The 17,521-nt window shown below is 45.1% G+C and overlaps 1 protein-coding gene across 1 annotated transcript in view; it reads left to right on the top strand.

The window, feature by feature from the left end:
* Window positions 1-17,521, top strand: part of LOC142495763 (RUN and FYVE domain-containing protein 1-like) — a 597,647-nt gene that overhangs the window by 242,038 nt on the left and 338,088 nt on the right. The window contains 2 exon segments of the mRNA XM_075601692.1: window positions 3,654-3,751; window positions 9,547-9,666. Of these exon segments, the coding sequence (XP_075457807.1) occupies window positions 3,654-3,751; window positions 9,547-9,666 (218 nt within the window).

Genomic DNA, 17,521 nt, shown 5'->3' with positions numbered 1-17,521 from the left:
AAAAGTATCACATTCTACTGGACAAAGAATCTGCATTTCCTGTGCATCTCCATGGCAGTAGGCACCAATGGGTTAAGTCCCACCTTCTAACCGGGATAGGACAAATTAAAGATGTTCACCTGTAGAATTCCCTACATCTAGCCTCTCCTCCTCACAGGTTTTTTTGTCCTATCAAGCTGAAGTTCTGGGGCTTACCTGACTTGCTTGCAGTCCAGCCAAGGGTAGTTCTTGCCTCTCTCTCTCCTTGAAGCTCCTGCGATCCGCAACCCTCCGGGATTTTGCCTGTCAGGGGGGCTCCGGTGTTAACCAAGCTGCAAAGTCATTTCTGACTGCAGCTATGTTGAAGCGACCAGGAAGGAGGTGAAAGGATTGCCTAGCAGTTTTTAGACACTGATTCCCTGGGACGCTCGCCTTATGCTTGCCTTCCCCTCCATAATTCAGCAGTACACGCCGACAGTGCGCGGATGTGAACACGAACAGGGGCATGCACAGACTAGAATTGGCGGTGTGGCACACCCATGACGTCAGAGGCGCACGGAAACTTGAAAAAGTGCTGGATCAGCTGTTTTCATAATTTTTGACTGACTACAAAGCAACATAGAGCTTTACATGCAGCGCTGGTGAAATACCTGCAAGAGGATCTGTTTTTCTAACTATGGATACAATGGATGATCCAAGAGTTCAGGAGCTAACGTAAGTCCAAGGGAATTTTTTTTATGGAAAAGTGATGGGAGTTTCTCATATAAAATAGATGTCCCAGTGCTCCAGGTTCGCAATTGGATGGGGCAACTGCCAAAGCCGTGTAGCCTGCCATGAAGAGAAAGACCACTAAAAAATCTAAATATTGTCTAGCATGTGACAAGAATCCAGCATTGGAAGATAAGAAGATTTGTGAAGCATGTCTTAAAGCGGTCACAAAGGAACCAAACGAAAACATATCTGAGTTTTTCTCTTGGATGAAAAAGACGGTAACTCAGGGCATCGGAATGGACTCTCATTCCAGTAGTAGAGGCCAGAAAAAGGCTCCCTCCTATACCAGTCTACACAGACCAGTAGATTCTTCCCCAGAAGCTTCAAAGGATCAAATCAGATCTATGGAAATAACATTTTAACCTTCAGCTGAATACATCGAAGCAGATGAATCCTCTACTTTTGATCTAGCTCTGGTGGAGCTTTTAATTGAAGCTATCTGTGAAGTTGTAGAGATTGATGACACGTCTCCTAAGGGAAGTTACAGAGGCCTCACGCGATCCCGCAGCATTTAATTTAAATAACTTGGAGGAAGAGTGCAGGGCCTCTGTAACCGCCAAGCCCCCCAGTTTGCGCACCCCTGATCTAGACGATATATTCATAAATGCCCAGGACAGAAATTTGCTTTTGCAACATCTTGCAAGAGTGATGGATTTTCTAATAGTACATGCATGTGTGATAAATGAAGCCAATAGTCATCTCGTACCCTCTCGAAACCTAAGGTTCCTGGGAGTTGAATTCTGCACAGCAAAAGCGATTGTTCTACCCAACGACAAAAGACGAAGTCTGATAAGACATCAAGTCCATCAGAAACAGTGATCACATATAAGTTCTACACTGTATGAAGATAATCGCCGTCGTATCCTCCACTATACAGTACAGTGGCGACACACTTTATCCTTAGTAGGCTAGAGCCGCAAGCCGGGAGATTTCCCGGCTTGCTCGTTTTTTCCCTCGGTGTGGCGCGGTCACGCTTCATTGGGAGCGTGCGCGCATGGCGCGCGTGCCCAGGGCTCCCCGAGGGAACCCAGGGTTGCTCTATTGTGGGGGATGGTGGTGGGGGGCTCCGGGGGACCCGGTGGACCCGGAGAGGGGAGGGGGGTGCCTCGATCAGAGGACCGATCCTCCGAGGCTCCGGCGCGCGTGCGAGACATCTCGGCGCGCGCCCGGTATCTGTCACGGCCGAGACCGGGTAAAGGTAAGAATAAACTCGGCCGCGACAGTACAAGTGGGCCAGAGGGCACATGTGTGTATTCCAATCCAATTTCCTTTGTCAGTGGGACAAAGTAAGAAGAGATCCGCGTCAAAGAATCCACCTATGTTGTATAAAAAAATTCACTGATATTTTGGGAACAGGAAGAAAATGTAAGACGCGGGCAGACTCTGTTAGACCAAGATTTGATTGTGCTGACAACAAATGCAAGGGGTTCAGGTTGGGGAGCTCAACTCGGTCCTCACTCGGCACAGGTAAAATGACCAGTCATAACGACAAATGTTCCAGCAAACATCTTAGAGTTGCAAGCAATGTTGTTCTTTTTGCAAGAAATAGAAGGCAGAAGCTTTAAGATCATGTCAGAGCAGCGCCAGTTGCTTGAAAGTTCAAGTATCAGCCTTGTCAGCGTTACTGGTTAAACAGTTGGCCACACTGGATTTAATTTCATGTTTTTTCCAGGCAATTTGTTGAATAAAACCTCAAATTATAGTGCCACTTCCTTCATGGGATTTGACTCTAGTTCTTCAGGTGCTTACAAAGGCACAGTTTGAGCCTTTCAAGCAGGTCTCACTTATAAACCTAACGTGGAAAACGATTTTATTGTCAGCAGTTACGTCAGCTCATAGAATAAGTGAACTACAGTTACGTCAGCTCATAGAATAAGTGAACTACAAGCTCTATTAAGAAAAGAACCGTTCTTGGTGTTCCATCAAAATAAAGTAGTACTCAGGCCAGTTCTTCAATTTTTGCCAAAAGTGGTATAATTTTTTAATTTAAACCATGAAATTATTTGTCTTTCATTTTGTCCGAATCGAGCAAATGTTAAAGAGCAACTTTTACATTCCTTGGATGATGTCAGATGTCTAAATATCTATCTTGTCAGAACATAACCATTCAGAAAGTCGGACAGTCTGTTTGTTTCTCCTGTAGGGAAAAGAAAAGGACAACCAGCTTCAGATGCTACTTTGTCGATTAATCACAGCAGCCATCAGAAATTCTTACATTGTGCAATGAAGGCAGCCTCTCGAAGTACTAAAAGCATATTCCCACAGATCAATAGCTACTTAGTGGGCAGCTACGGTACTAGCTTCTCTTGAACTTTGCAGAGCTGCAGTATGGACTTCCATAAACACGTTCATTAAGTTCTATCATTTAGATGTCCACGCCACAGCAGATGCATGCTTTGGCCGTAAAATACTGCAACCGGTTGTGCATTCAAAAAATTCACAAATGTATGCATTATCTATTGATTGTATGATTTATTTGTTATCCAACCCAGTTGATACTGCTTGGGCAGTGCCACTGCTATTGACTGTCTCGGAGAAATAGAAAATTATTTCACAATCTTACCGTAGTTTTCTTTTTCTGAGTAATGTTTCATGGCCGTGTGCACCAAGCGCCCGACCCAAAGACATAAGTATGTATTAATATATGTGTCATAAGTTTCAACTATGAAATACAAGACTACCTGTGAGGAGCAGAAGTGGCTAGACGTAGGGACTCCTACAGGTGTAAATCTTTAATTTGTCCAATCCCAGATAGAAGGTGGGACTTAACCCATTGGTGCGCACTGCCATGGAATATTACTCCGGAAAAGAAAATTACTGTGAGATTGTGAAACAATGTTCTATGTTCTCCAACCAATACTGCTACTACATGTTTGCACTAAATATCTAATTTCTTAAAACAGGATGCTGAAACCGCCTTGCAGAAGAAAAATGAAATCGTAACTTCGGTACAAGCAAAATCAGATCAGATGGCATCTACTTCAAAAAATATGGAAGACAGGTGTGGCATATAAAGAGTTAAGAGAACTGAACTGGTTTAAGTAGTATTGTATTTATTAAGCAACTATACTGGAGTGAATTATTACCCTATTGGTGAAGTTTTATAGTTTTATCATTTTTAAGAGAATGCTAGTGAGTTTTCAAGAGCTATGAATAACAGGCATAATTTAGTCAATACTCCTGAGCTAGAAAGATATTAGACGTTTAAATTACGACAGTTCATATTTTAAACCACATTTTTCTAAAAATGAACATACTGCCACAAAAGTCATGTTTGCTAATAATTTGATTATTGGAAACATCTGATCTCTACTACCTATTCCTAATCCCCTCTACAACTTTCCATACTCCAACAGACAAACCTTCAGTTATTGAACTAGTATTGATTATTTGGTTTTGCATCATATATACACACTTACCATAACCAGCAGCATGCAGAGAGAAGTTTCAGCCAGACTGGGAGAGGAGCTGATGTGCTCTGCTGCGCCACCTGCTGGCCCGGAATGTGCACGCGCACACTGCTTTTCTCCTCTCTGCTGCCATGGTCCATTTTTTTTTTTAAATATGACCGGCCCAGTGGCAATTGCCTCCCTGCCCCACTGGCCAGTCCGGCCCTAGAGTGTCGCTCATTTTCGATCATTCCTCTCCCCGGTATCCCTAACACCCAGGTATTCCTGCTATCTAGGAACACCGGGTTAATTTTCTTTTGTTTGCTCCTGAGATATCTCCCCCTGCCAGAGGGGGTGAAGGTAGGTTTGTGCTTGGCATTGGGTTAGTGTTATGGCTACCGTTTTAATATGTTGTATAGATACAGTTTTGTGTTAGGAGTAGTATTCGGCTTGAGATTTCCAATAGAGCTAGGATTTTGTGCTGTAGATTTAAAGCAGATTTCCCCAAATTCAGTTCCCAATGGAGATCAACGGGCCAGATTTTGAGTAAAACGCATACCTACAGTATGCTCCTTGTCCATGTAATAATTAGAGTTGGGTTAATTGAACAATTAAGTTTTAAATAGAGAAATCTAAAGAAAAATCCATTCTCTTGGGTTCTCTCGAGGAATGAACTTTGGTAACCCAGGCTTGAAATATACTTTTGTAGTAGTAACACAGCTATCAAAGTACTTGAGCTTCAGCCCAGGACACTACTTGGGTCAGAGCAAACAGATCTGTCAGTCCCAGCACCTCACAGAGAGCAGAAGGAGGAGACATTTGACGGTTTGCTTATACACTCTGTTGCTATTTTTGGACTCCTAATGCTGTCACATGAGTTCTCCCTAGCATATCCTATTGTTTGCTAGTGGGACTGCTTATTCAGTTACTATTTTGGACTTGTGTCATTTATTTTCTGTGGGGTTTGACAGGCTATTTAAACGGGGAAGGAAGGCTTAGGGAAGTACCTCTGGGACCAGAGGGAATGGGCCAGAAGAAGAGGTAATCCCTCGAAACGTTGCCCCCCTAGCATACTTTCTTTTCTCCCATTTTTTGTGTATATTTTCCTAATGTTTCATGTTTTTTTCCCCTTTTCCTTTTTTTCCCCACACCCCTCACTGTGGGACATTATTTCCCATTGCATTGTATTTGCTCTAATTCCGGTTTACATATGCTAATATTAAAATTATTTACCATTCTGACCTTTTTTCAGTAGATTATTTAGCTGTTAGACAGTGAGTGCCGGTACTGATAGCTGTGTTATTATCAGTAAAGGGAAAGAAGGGTTCCCTATGTTCCGTGCACACTGCATACGTACTTTTTTGCTGTTTTCAGTGTGCTGTCTATCATCTTTAGATATATATACTTTTGTAGTAGGGTCAGGATTTGTGTTTTGAGGTATGGCTAGGATTTCTTTTTTGGCGTAGGTTAGGTTTATGTGTTTGCATTTTATCTTAGTGGACTATATAGGTACAAGAATTTGAAGGGGTTTTTTTAATACACATATATATATAAAGTACAGTGTTTGTGTGTGTGTTTGTGATGTATGTATATGTACAGTCATGTGAAAAAGAAAGTACACCCTCTTTAAATTCCATTGTTTTACATATCAGGACATATTAGCAGGTCTTAAAATTAGGTAAATACAACCTCAGATGAACAACACATGACATATTACACCGTGTCATGATTTATGTAACAATAATAAAGCCAAAATGGAGAAGGCCATCAATCTGGGAAGGGTAATAAGGCCATTTCCAAACAATTTAAAGTCCATAATTTTGCAGTGAGAAAGATTATTCAAAAGTGGAAAACATTCCTGTAACTGTTTCATACGCTCATAATATATATTTTCTTTAACTGTGCACGCAATGTCTTGTATATAATGTATACCCTGTTCATTTATGTAACTGTACTTGTAACCATGTATTATTTGTTTTACTCTGTGCCCAGGACATACTTGAAAACGAGCGGTAACTCTCAATGTATTACTTCCTGGTAAAATATTTTATAAATAAAATAAATAATTCAAGACAGTTGCCAATCTCCCCAGGAGTGGACGTCCCAGCACATTCACCCCAAGGTTAGACCGTGCAATGCTCAGAGAAATTGCAAAAAAAACATGAGTTACATCTCAGACTCTACAGGCCTCAGTTAGCAAGTTAAATGTTAAATTTCATGACAGTACAATTAGAAAAAGACTGAACAAGTATGGTTTGATTGGAAGGGTTGCCAGGAGAAAGCCTCTTCTCTCTAAACAGAACATGGCAGCATGGCTTAGTTTTGCAAAGTTGCATCTGAACAAACCACAAGACTTTTGGAACAATGTCCTTTGGACAGACGAGACCAAAGTGGAGATGTTTGGCCATAATGCACAGCGCCACGTTTGGCGAAAACCAAACACAGCATTCAGTATCAGCACAAACACCTCATGCCAACTGTCAAGCACGGTGGTGGAGGGGTGATGATTTCGGCTTGTTTTGCAGCCACAGGACCTGGGAACCTTGCAGTCATTGAGTCGACCATGAACTCTTCTGTATACCAAAGTATTCTAGAGTCAAATGTGAGGCCATCTGTCCGACAGCTAAAGCTTGTCCGAAACTGGGTCATGCAACAGGACAATGATCCCAAGCACACCAGCAAATCTACAACAGAATGGCTGAAAAAGAAAAGAATCAAGGTGTTGCAATGGCCCAGTCAAAGTCCAGAGCTCAACCTGATTGAAATGCTGTGGCGGGACCTTAAGAGAGCTGTGCATAAACAAATGCCCACAAACCTCAATGAACTGAAGCAACATTGTAAAGAAGAGCGGGCCAAAATTCCTCCACAGCGATGTGAGACTGATGAAGTCATACAAAAAACGATTACTTCAAGTTATTGCTGCTAAAGGTGGCTCTACAAGCTATTGAATCATAAGGTATACAGGTAAACCCTGTTATAACGCGGTCCTCGGGGTCCACCCCGAGACCACCGCGTTAGTAACGGGTCGCGAAAAAAAATGGTCGGCGCATCATCACCCTCTCCCCCCAGCAGCACATTTCACCCCGCGGGACAGGAGATGGGAGCGGGGATGTCCCCGCTTCCCCCTGTCACTGCGTGACAGCCCGCCGGGAAGGAGAGGGGAGCGGGGATGTCCCTCCGGTCCCCGCTTCCCCCTGTCACCGCGTGACAGCCCGCGGGGAAGGAGATGGGAGCGGGGATGTCCCTCCGGTCCCTGCTTCCCCCTGTCACCACGGGGAAGGAGATGGGAGCGGGGATGTCCCTCCGGACCCCGCTTCCCCCTGTCACCGCTTACCTTCTCCCCACCGTTGTCCCCGCTGCCTGCGTGGGAGGAGGGGGGGGGGAGCGGGTGGTGGTGCTGATCGCGGTCTTTCCTCTGAATTGACCTCCCCCCCACCCCTTCTGTGTAAAGTGAGAGAGTGTGTGTGTGTATGTACAGTATACAGTATATGGGAGAGAAACTGTGTGCTGTGTGTGTGCTGTGTGTGTGTAAGTGTGTCTAACTGTGTGTGTAAGTGTGTCTAGGTGTGTATAAGTGTGTCTAGGTGTGTGTAAGTGTGTGTAAGTGTTTGTAAGTGTGTGTACGTGTTTGTAAGTGTGTGTAAGTGTGTGTAAGTGTTTGTAAGTGTGTGTCAGTGTGAGCAATGAGCAGTGTGTGTGCAGTGTGTGCAATGAGCAGTGTGTGTGCAGTGTGAGCAATGAGCAGTGTGTGTGCAGTGTGCAGTGTGTGCAGTGTGAGCAGTGAGCAGTGTGTGCAGTGAGAGTGTGTGCAGTGTGCAAATCGCGGTCTGGTGGTGCTGATCACGGTCTTTCCTCTGAATTGACCTCCCCCCCCACCCCTTCTGTGTAAAGTGAGAGAGTGTGTGTGTGTATGAACAGTATACAGTATATGGGAGAGAAACTGTGTGCTGTGTGTGTGTAAGTGTGTCTAGGTGTGTATAAGTGTGTCTAGGTGTGTGTAAGTGTTTGAAAGTATGTGTAAGTGTTTGAAAGTGTTTGAAAGTATGTGTGAGTGTGTGTAAGTGTGTGTAAGTGTTTGAAAGTGTTTGAAAGTATGTGTAAGTGTGTGTAAGTGTTTGAAAGTGTATGTAAGTGTGTGTAAGTGTTTGTAAGTGTGTGTCAGTGTGAGCAATGAGCAGTGTGTGTGCAGTGTGCAGTGTGTGCAATGAGCAGTGTGTGTGCAGTCTGAGCAATGAGCAGTGTGTGTGCAGTGTGCAGTGTGTGCAGTATGAGCAATGAGCATTGTGTGCAGTGTGAGCAGTGAGCAGTGTGTGTGCAGTGAGTGCAGTGAGAGTGTGTGCAGTGTGCAAATCGCGGTCTGGTGGTGCTGATCGTGGTCTGTCCTCTGAATTGACCTCCCCCCCTTCTGTGTAAAGTGAGAGTGTGTGTGTGTATGTACAGTATATGGGAGAGAAACTGTGTGCTGTGTGTGTCTAGGTGTGTCTAAGTGTGTGTAAGTGTGTCTAGGTGTGTATAAGTGTGTCTAGGTGTGTGTAAGTGTGTGTAAGTGTGTGCAAGTGTTTGTAAGTGTGTGTAAGTGTGTGTCAGTGTGTGTCAGTGTGTGTCAGTGTGTGTCAGTGTGTGTCAGTGTGTGTCAGTGTGAGCAATGAGCAGTGTGTGTGCAGTGTGCAGTGTGTGCAATGAGCAGTGTGTGTGCAGTGTGAGCAATGAGCAGTGTGTGTGCAGTGTGAGCAATGAGCATTGTGTGTGCAGTGTGAGCAGTGTGTGTGCAGTGAGTGTGTGCAGTGTGTAAAAAAAAAATTAAATGTAAATTTTTTTTTTTTTTTTTTTAAACGGGAGCCACGGGAAAACCGCGTTATAACCGAATCGCGACATAACGAGGCGCGTTATAACGGGGTTTACCTGTACTTAGTTTTTCACACATGGCTTCTCCATTTTGGCTTTATTTTTGTTAAATAAATCATGACACAGTGTAATATGTCATGTGTTGTTTTTCATCTGAGGTTGTACTGTATTTACCTAATTTTAAGACCTGCTAAGGAACAGATGATTGTTATTATGTCCTGATATGTAAAACCATAGAATTCAAAGAGGCTGCACTTTCTTTTTCACATGACTGTATGTTGTTGCTTTGTTTCTTCGTATCTTTTAAATCCGCTCATAACTGATAGTTTGTAAACTATCATATGCTGCTGTTTTTCAAGTTATTCAATATAAAAAGGCATTAAGCAAAATGTTCAGCAAAAGGCATTCAGCAAAGAATACACTTTGAAAAGGCATTCACTCAGTGTACTGTATGAATCAGTCTTTTTATTACAGAAAACATGAACAAAATATTTTTGCAAAATTATAGTACTCTGTATTGTAAACAATATCTGACATAAATGTTATATTTCTTCTATCTAAGATTGCAGAAATCAGAAAAGGCTAGACAAGCAGCAGAAGAAAATAATAACAAAATAAAGATGGAGTTTGGCGTGAGAAGTCAAACTTTACAGCAACAGCTTGAAAAACTGGACAAAAGATGGTAAAGTTTTATTTATTTTTTACAATACATACATGCTACAATTAAACACAAATTGAATAACATATAGAAAAAGATAGAAAAGCACACCAAAAGACCTGCTCTGGTGTATTGCCCTTTATTAAGCACACCAATTAAAATATTTCAATCCGCGCACTCACAATTTCATGCTTTGTGCAATCATATCAATATTCTTCTGTCGTGGGGCCCTGGACTGACCAAAGATGTCTGTAGATCCTCAAGCCATCTCGTTCCGGATGCCAGAGCTTTCCCCTTATGGTCTCTGTCTCTAATGGATAACGTCACTCCCGGTGGATCCCTGGACAGCACAGTTCTTGCAAGTGCATAGTATCATTTTTATACAGAGAGTCCTGCCTGGCTTATCCTTGAACAGTACCCTATCCTGCTCTAACATAGTTCTGGCTTCTGTTCTCTGCCTGGCACTCAGCTGAGACCCTATCTCAACTTGCTCTACAGTATCATCTTGCTTAGCCTTCCTGAAGAGATCGGGCAGAGCATTGCTCGCCGGATCCCCCATCGGTGGGCTACAAATGGCCAACACCAATGTCACACTCGGGGCTACATACTCCTTGAGCATATTTATGTGATAGGTCTTATTCCTCTCTACCTCGGTATCTACCTGTACAACATAGTTGCACTTGTTCATCTTTCGAAGTACCGGATGGGGTCCCGACCAGGCAGGCATTAATTTGTTCTCCCGATTAGGCTTGAGAACAAGTACTTGCTGTCCTGGGATTAACTCTCTGCTCCGGGCATTCTGATCATACCAAGTCTTCTGCTTCGTCTGAGCAGCCCTAAGGTTGTCCTGTGCCAACCCCATGAGAATCTCTAGCCGGTCTCTGAGATCTATCACATACTGAAGCACAGAAGCATCAGTATTCGTAGTCTCCCCTTCCCATCCCTCACGGAATAGGTCCAGAGGTCCACGTACCCTGCGACCATATAGCAGCTCAAAGGGAGAAAAACCTGTAGATTCTTGTGGTACCTCTCTGTATGCAAACATCAAGTGCTGCAGGTGAATCCCCCAGTCTTTCCCCTCTGCCTCTATAAACGTTCTAAGCATCTGCTTTAAGGTACCATTGAACCTCTCACATAGTCCGTTGGTTTGGGGGTGGTAAGTTGTCATGCGCTGGTGCTTCACCCCACACGCATCCCAGAGACACTGGAGCAATTCACTCATGAATTGCGACCCCTGATCGGTTAGGATCTCGCTAGGGAAACCTACCCTAGTAAAAATGGTCAATAATGCTTTATGGTGCAACCGAGGCCAGCTCAGTTGTAAAAATGCAGGTAACGCAGGTAACGTGCCCCATGTCATTGCCAAGGAGGATCTCAGCATCTAACCCAGGCAATACCCACACCTCCCTCATGCCTTGTCTGGCACCCCAATCCAAAAAGACCCGGGCAACCTGGATGGACCTCGGTCCTCCATCGACATGGTCACTTGCATCCCGGTGCCCGGGAGCAAATCCTCTGGCCGCACCATATCAGGGCATAGCAAAGTAACGATGGCATCGGAGTCAAGCAAGCCGCTCGCCTGCCGGTCCCCGATGGTCACCTTTCGCAGATGCTTCTGCCGGACATCGTTGTGTTGCAACCCGATTGGCGCAACCTGATGTCCCCAGATCTCTGCTGCTGGTCCCGAGGTGGCAAGTGCAGGTACTCCCATGGACGTCCCTCTGTGGGTTGATTCCACGGCGGTGTCACGGGGGACTGACCTGTAGTACAATTTTATATTTTTGGGGAACTAGATTGAGCACACAAGTTGAGCAAAATAAATTGTAATTTATTTCCTTACTAGACAAACACACGACAACCTCAGAATATACTTGACAGAATCACTTACTGAAGAGAGAAATGGGATAGAATGTCCAGAAAGGTGCAAAGCAACAGAATATTGTCCTTTAAATGCAGTCCTTTTGCAAGGGCGCAAATTGCCAGCCCAATCCTTCTGTGAATAGTGCAAAGTTCCTTCTGGTCGCTTGGGGTCTGATAGATACCCCCAGCAATAACGGAGTCCTGGCGCAGAATTATGTCCTTGGTTACGATGTGATAAGACTCTTTGTGTCCCAGGGTCGTTGCTGCTCTTATCCGCTGTTACAAGCGTGATGGAAGTCCGCTCACATTGTAGAATGAAAAATGAAATACAACGGGGATAGCTTGGGCAGCATGTATATAGGGTTTGAGAGCCTATCTCCAACATACCCACCCAGTCCCCCTAGGGGGAATTTTCCCATTCCCCAATCCCCAACTTGCCCACAGTTTCGAGAGTGGGGACTCTAGGGATTTCCTGCTAACACAGCGCCTGTGTGACATTGCTCCCTGGCCTGCTTAGCATATGTGCACTCCCCTTTCTACCTGGCTGGGAGGGAAACTCAGGGTGTGAGCTAGCCCAGATGGCTAACAGGATCTCCTATTTAGCGAACCTCCTGGCTAATTCACACATCCTGACTCTGGGTCTTTCATATGCAACACTTCCCTAGACTCACAGGCATTGCCTCAGCATGTGGTCTAAGAAGCTTGCATAGGAAAGTGTCCCAGCTCATAGGTGTCAAAACATTTGGTCCCTGTGTGCATTTCAATGACAGTAGAAAAAAGCCTCATCCTGCCTGTCCTTTTAAAACTGCAGCAAAAATACACTTTATTAAAAATACATGTTTCCCTTATCCTGCAAATATATTTTTTAATATGTGGGTGCTTAGGGTGTTACACTGGGGCTGCATACCAAATTTCAGGTTGCTGGCCATTTTCTTTCCCGAGTTATGGCTTCTTCTTGAACTGGCAATGCTGGGCTATGGGATTCTCACATCAATTGACTTTCGGTTACGGGGTTCTCATGTCAATTGCGAATTGCCTTTCAAGACGCGCCATTAACCGGGACGGAGATACATTGTATCCGAGTACCACTTGAGATGAGAAACCGCAGGCCTTTGATTCAATTGACTCTGCGGTTACGGCTTCCAGTCTCAGTAATGGATACCTATACTTGGCAATGGAACAAAGAGACCGCGCCACGCCTATCTACTTAACTTGTTGTTTAGCGTTCGCAGCGGCATCTTGTGTCCAAAGCTAGTAACGTCAGTGTACTAGGTTATACACTATTGCGGGCACATATAATCCTGCAAAATGGGGACAATAAGGGACAGAGGGAAAAATAATACCTGTAGAGTGGACATTAAATTAACCCCTTCATCCCCAATACGAAATAGGGGTAACCAGCCGAGCATACTCCCATTATTAATGCGCTGATTACCCACAATTGCGTTACACCTCTCCCACTCAAAGCCCAAAGTTTGCCCTGGCCACCACCTCTGGTGGTTGGGCTGACCTGGCAGTTTTTGAAATCAGTAGTTCATGGTGATTGTCCTGCCGGGAGAGTCCATCAGCATTTCCGTGCTCACTTCCTTTCTTGTGCTGAATGGTGAAATCGAATTCTTGCAAGGCAAGGCTCCAGCGCAAGAGCTTGGCATTCTCTCCCGACACCCTCTGTAACAACTTAGGGGGTTATGGATGTGATGACCGTGAATGACCTGCCATACAAATAAGGCTGTAGTTTCTTTAGAGCCCATACTATGGCCAGGCACTCCTTCTCAATAGTGGCATAGGCCACTTCTCTTGGCAGCAGCTTGCAGCTCAGATAAACCACGGGATGTTCACTGCCCTCCTCCCCCACCTGGCTGAGCACAAACCCAATGCCAAAGTCTGAGGCATCAGTCTGCACCAGAAACTTTTTTGAATAATCTGGAGCAGCAAGGATGGGTGCACTGGTCAATGCAGTCTTCAAAGCCTGAATTGCTTTTTTCACAGGCTGGAGACCAGACTACCAGCACAGACAGTCGCTTCTGGGTCAAGTCAGTCAGGGGTTTGGCAATGGCACTATACTGGGGAACAAACTTCCTGCCTGCGGTGCCTAGGAAAGCCATGACCTGCTTCTTGGTCTTGGGAGTGGGCCACTGCACTACTGCCTCTACCTTAGCTGTTTCTGGCGTGAGGTGCCCTCCACCCATCATATGCCCTAGGTGTAAGGCTTTTGCCATCCCTACTAAGCACTTGGTGGGTTTCAAGGTGAGACCTGCCTTCCTAATCCTGGCTAGCACCGCAGCTACTGTAGATGAATAAAGTGTGATTCCCAAGAGTTGTTGAACACAGCAAGATCATCCAGATAAGCCCTTGCATACCCTCTAGCAATCGATTGACCAGCCGGTGCATTCTTCATCTCAAATGGCATCACTAAGAATTCATAGAGGCCACTTGGGGTGATGAATGCTGACTTCTCCCTAGCCTCCTGGGTCAATGGGATCTGCCAGTACCCTTTTCTGAGATCCATGGTGGTCAGATACCTTGCCCCCGCGAGTTCAGCAACTCATCCATGCGGGGCATGGGGTAGGCATCTGAAACCATCCCTGCGTTGAGCTGCCGGTAGTCCACACAGAACCGGGTGGTCCTATCCTTCTTAGGTACTAGGACTACCGGACAAGCCCAAGGGCTCTGAGATGGTACTATTACCCCTAGGGCCGGCATCTCTTCTACCTCCCTCTCTATGCTGCCCTTAATCTCGGCTGAGACCCGGTAAGCATGCTTGTGTAGGGGTCTCAAATCCCCTGTAAGCACTGGGTGATCAGTGATGTGTGTCCTGCCTGGCGTATCTGTGAACAGAGCCCTATACTGTTCTAGCATAGCCCTGGCCTCTGCTCTCTGCTTGACACTCGGCTGATCTCCTTTCTCTACCTGCTCTACGGTACCCCTCTGCCTAGCCTCCCCTAGGAGATCGGGCAGAGCATTGCTCGCCGGATCCCCCATCGGTGGGCTGCAAATGGCTAGCACCGATGCCACACTCAGGGCTACATATGCCTTGAGCATATTGATATGGTAGATTTTGGTCCTCCCTGTCTCAGCATCGACCTGTACAACATAGTTGCACTCGTTCATCTTTCATAGTACTGGATACGGTCCTGACCAGGCATCCATTAATTTGTTCTCTCGAGTGGGTTTCAGAACAAGTACTTGCTGACCTGGGATGAACTCTCTACTACGGGCATTCTGATCATACCAAGTCTTCCGCTTGGTCTGAGCAGCCCTAAGGTTGTCCTGCGCCAACCCCATAAGCATCTCTAACCGGTTTCTGAGATCTACCACATATTGAAGCACAGAAGCGTCTGTATTGGTAGTGTCCCCTTCCCATCCCTCACGGAATAGGTCCAGAGGTCCACGTACCTTGCGACCATATAGCAGCTCAGAGGGAGAGAAGCCTGTAGATTATTGTGGTACCTCTTGGTATGCAAACAGCAAGTGCTGTAGGTGAATCTCCCAGTCTTTCCCCTCTGCCTCTATAAACGTTCTAAGCATCTGCTTTAAGGTACCATTGAACCTCTCACATAGTCCGTTGGTTTGGGGGTGGTAAGTTGTCATGCGCTGGTGCTTTACCCCGCACGCATCCCAGAGACACTGTAGCAATTCACTCATGAATTGCGACCCTTTATCGGTTAGGACCTCACTAGGGTAACCTACCCTAGTGAAAATAGAGATTAAAGCCTTAGCCATTGCCTTACACACTGCAATAGTGCATTACCCAGGGACAACAAGGATATATAGAAATATATAAAGAGAGCACTTTAATACATATTAAAAAATACACATTGTAAAAATACAGTCAATATCACTAAAAAAAACTATCTGTGCCTTTGTATAGGAACCAGATGTCTCTGAAACTTGCTCCGCTTTGTTAAAATTGGAAACCTACTCACCAAAAGTGACTAGGACATAAGCCTTACCTACTCGCTGGCAGGCATCACAGGAGTGGCAGAAATCTGCCACCTCGCTGGATGCCCCCGGCCAGTAGTAAAGCTGCAAGAGCCGGGCTCTCGTGCGTGTGACCCCCTAATGCCCCGCCAGCGGGATGGAGTGGGCAACCCATAATAACTGTTGCCTATACCCCATGGGTACCACTAACTGTTGCTTGCCAGTCCAGACCTTATCTAACTTTGTAGCCCCCTGCTCTCTATACAAAAGCCTGTGTGCCACAGATAGTAAAACACTTCAGGGGAAGGGGGAAAGGGAAAGAACACCCTCGCTACAGCCTGGCTGGAGGTGCTACAATCAGGGGCGATGTGGAATAGCAACAATAGAAAAATGAAACCCCTATAATGAGAGCACTCTAAACAGATATGTACACTGATAACACCAGAGGAATCTAATGATGTAATGAACTGATGAATTATTTAAAATAATCTTTATTAGGAGATACCTTAAAATTAAAATATTGCAGGTAAGTGAACCTATGCCTCCTCTGAGGCTTGCCTGATCTAAAGTGCTAATTTAAAATTGAGTGGGTATAGACTGGGGTATAAAGCCCCAATATAACGTATAAGTAGGACTATAAAGCCATCACGTTTGGATGCAAAATCACATCTAAATAAGTGTAGCTAAACACCAGACTCTGAATGGTTAATGAGTAACCTATACAGAGAAATGAAAGGATCTACTGTCATAGAGAGTCTCAGTGATTGCTGCACTGTGGGGGTACAATGCCTGTGGCCAAATACATAAATGAATATCAATATGTAACACTTATATCAACTTTGGCCTCCCACCTAGCAGATAGTGCACACTTTAGTGCACACTTCAAAAAACACCTAGATCCTTGTTAAATGAACATATACTGTATGCTGGAGCGTTAATATCACTCATAGTGTAAACATTCGTTGTAATTAACCTCATTTAGATCACACAGATGATGAAACATTGTAGCTCCTGTGCAATTTAAACCTCATGTAAGCACATATTTCAGTCTCAGAACTATATAGCTGGACAAAATGACAGACTCAATATGTCTGACAAAATGTCTCTTAGTTAGCCAATATAGTAAATATATCCAGATAAAAGCTTTTGACTGCTGCATAAACTTGATAATTAACAGAGAATATATGACTGGACAGAGTGACAGACTTGTAGTGTCTGACGCAGTGTCTCCTTGTCACAATAGTAACTGTGGTGTAACAACAAACCAATTAAAATTGGGAGGTATGATACAATAAACCTAACAGGTACATAGCAGTATATTCCATGTAACCAATTAGCTCAGTTTTATCAGTTTCAAAGCTGGGTAACATGGACAAAATGACAGGCTGAATATGTCTGACAAAATGTCTCTACTGCTGCGGCCAAGTTTATTCGAGCATTTGCCCGTTCTTGGCCGCAGCAGTAGCCTGGCGCGCGCCCGAGTGTGACGGGCGTGCGCCGAAGCAGCGGAAGAGCGCCCTCCGATCGGGGCGCTCTCCCTACCGCTACCGGGTCCGCCGGGTCCCCCGGAACCCCCTGCCGCCGTCCCGCAGATCGCGGGACACCAGGGCTCCCTCGGGGAGCCCTGGACGCGCGGCACACCGTGGGGCAGCCACAAGCAAGCCGGGAAATATCCCGGCTTGTGGTACCGGCCACACTTTAATAAAGTGTGTCGGTAGTGTAAGTTAACCCATATAAAGAATATATCTGGATAAAAGCTCTAGATTCTTGCACAAATTAGGTAGCTTGCAAAAAATGTGTGACTGGACAGGGTGACAGACTAGTAATGTCTGACACAATGTCTCCATGTCACGGTGGTAACTGTGGTGTAGCAATGAACTCATATAGCAACATTTATGAACATAAATCCCATGATCAGCTATACCCCTTCCCTATGATAAAAATAAGCGTATTAGTGAACCGCCTGTGCTCAAAAGCGGAGCTAAGTTCATATAAAAGTTACAGCAGTGCTATGGGTGGAGGGCAGGCAGTCTCTGCACCTCTCCCAATGACGTCAGAACGTCCAATTGCCTACGTACGTTTCGCTACTGGCTTTGTC

Source organism: Ascaphus truei, chromosome 5 (genome assembly GCF_040206685.1).
Source record: "Ascaphus truei isolate aAscTru1 chromosome 5, aAscTru1.hap1, whole genome shotgun sequence".
Lineage (NCBI taxonomy): Eukaryota > Metazoa > Chordata > Amphibia > Anura > Ascaphidae > Ascaphus > Ascaphus truei.
This window is presented reverse-complemented; position numbering and strand designations above follow the sequence as displayed.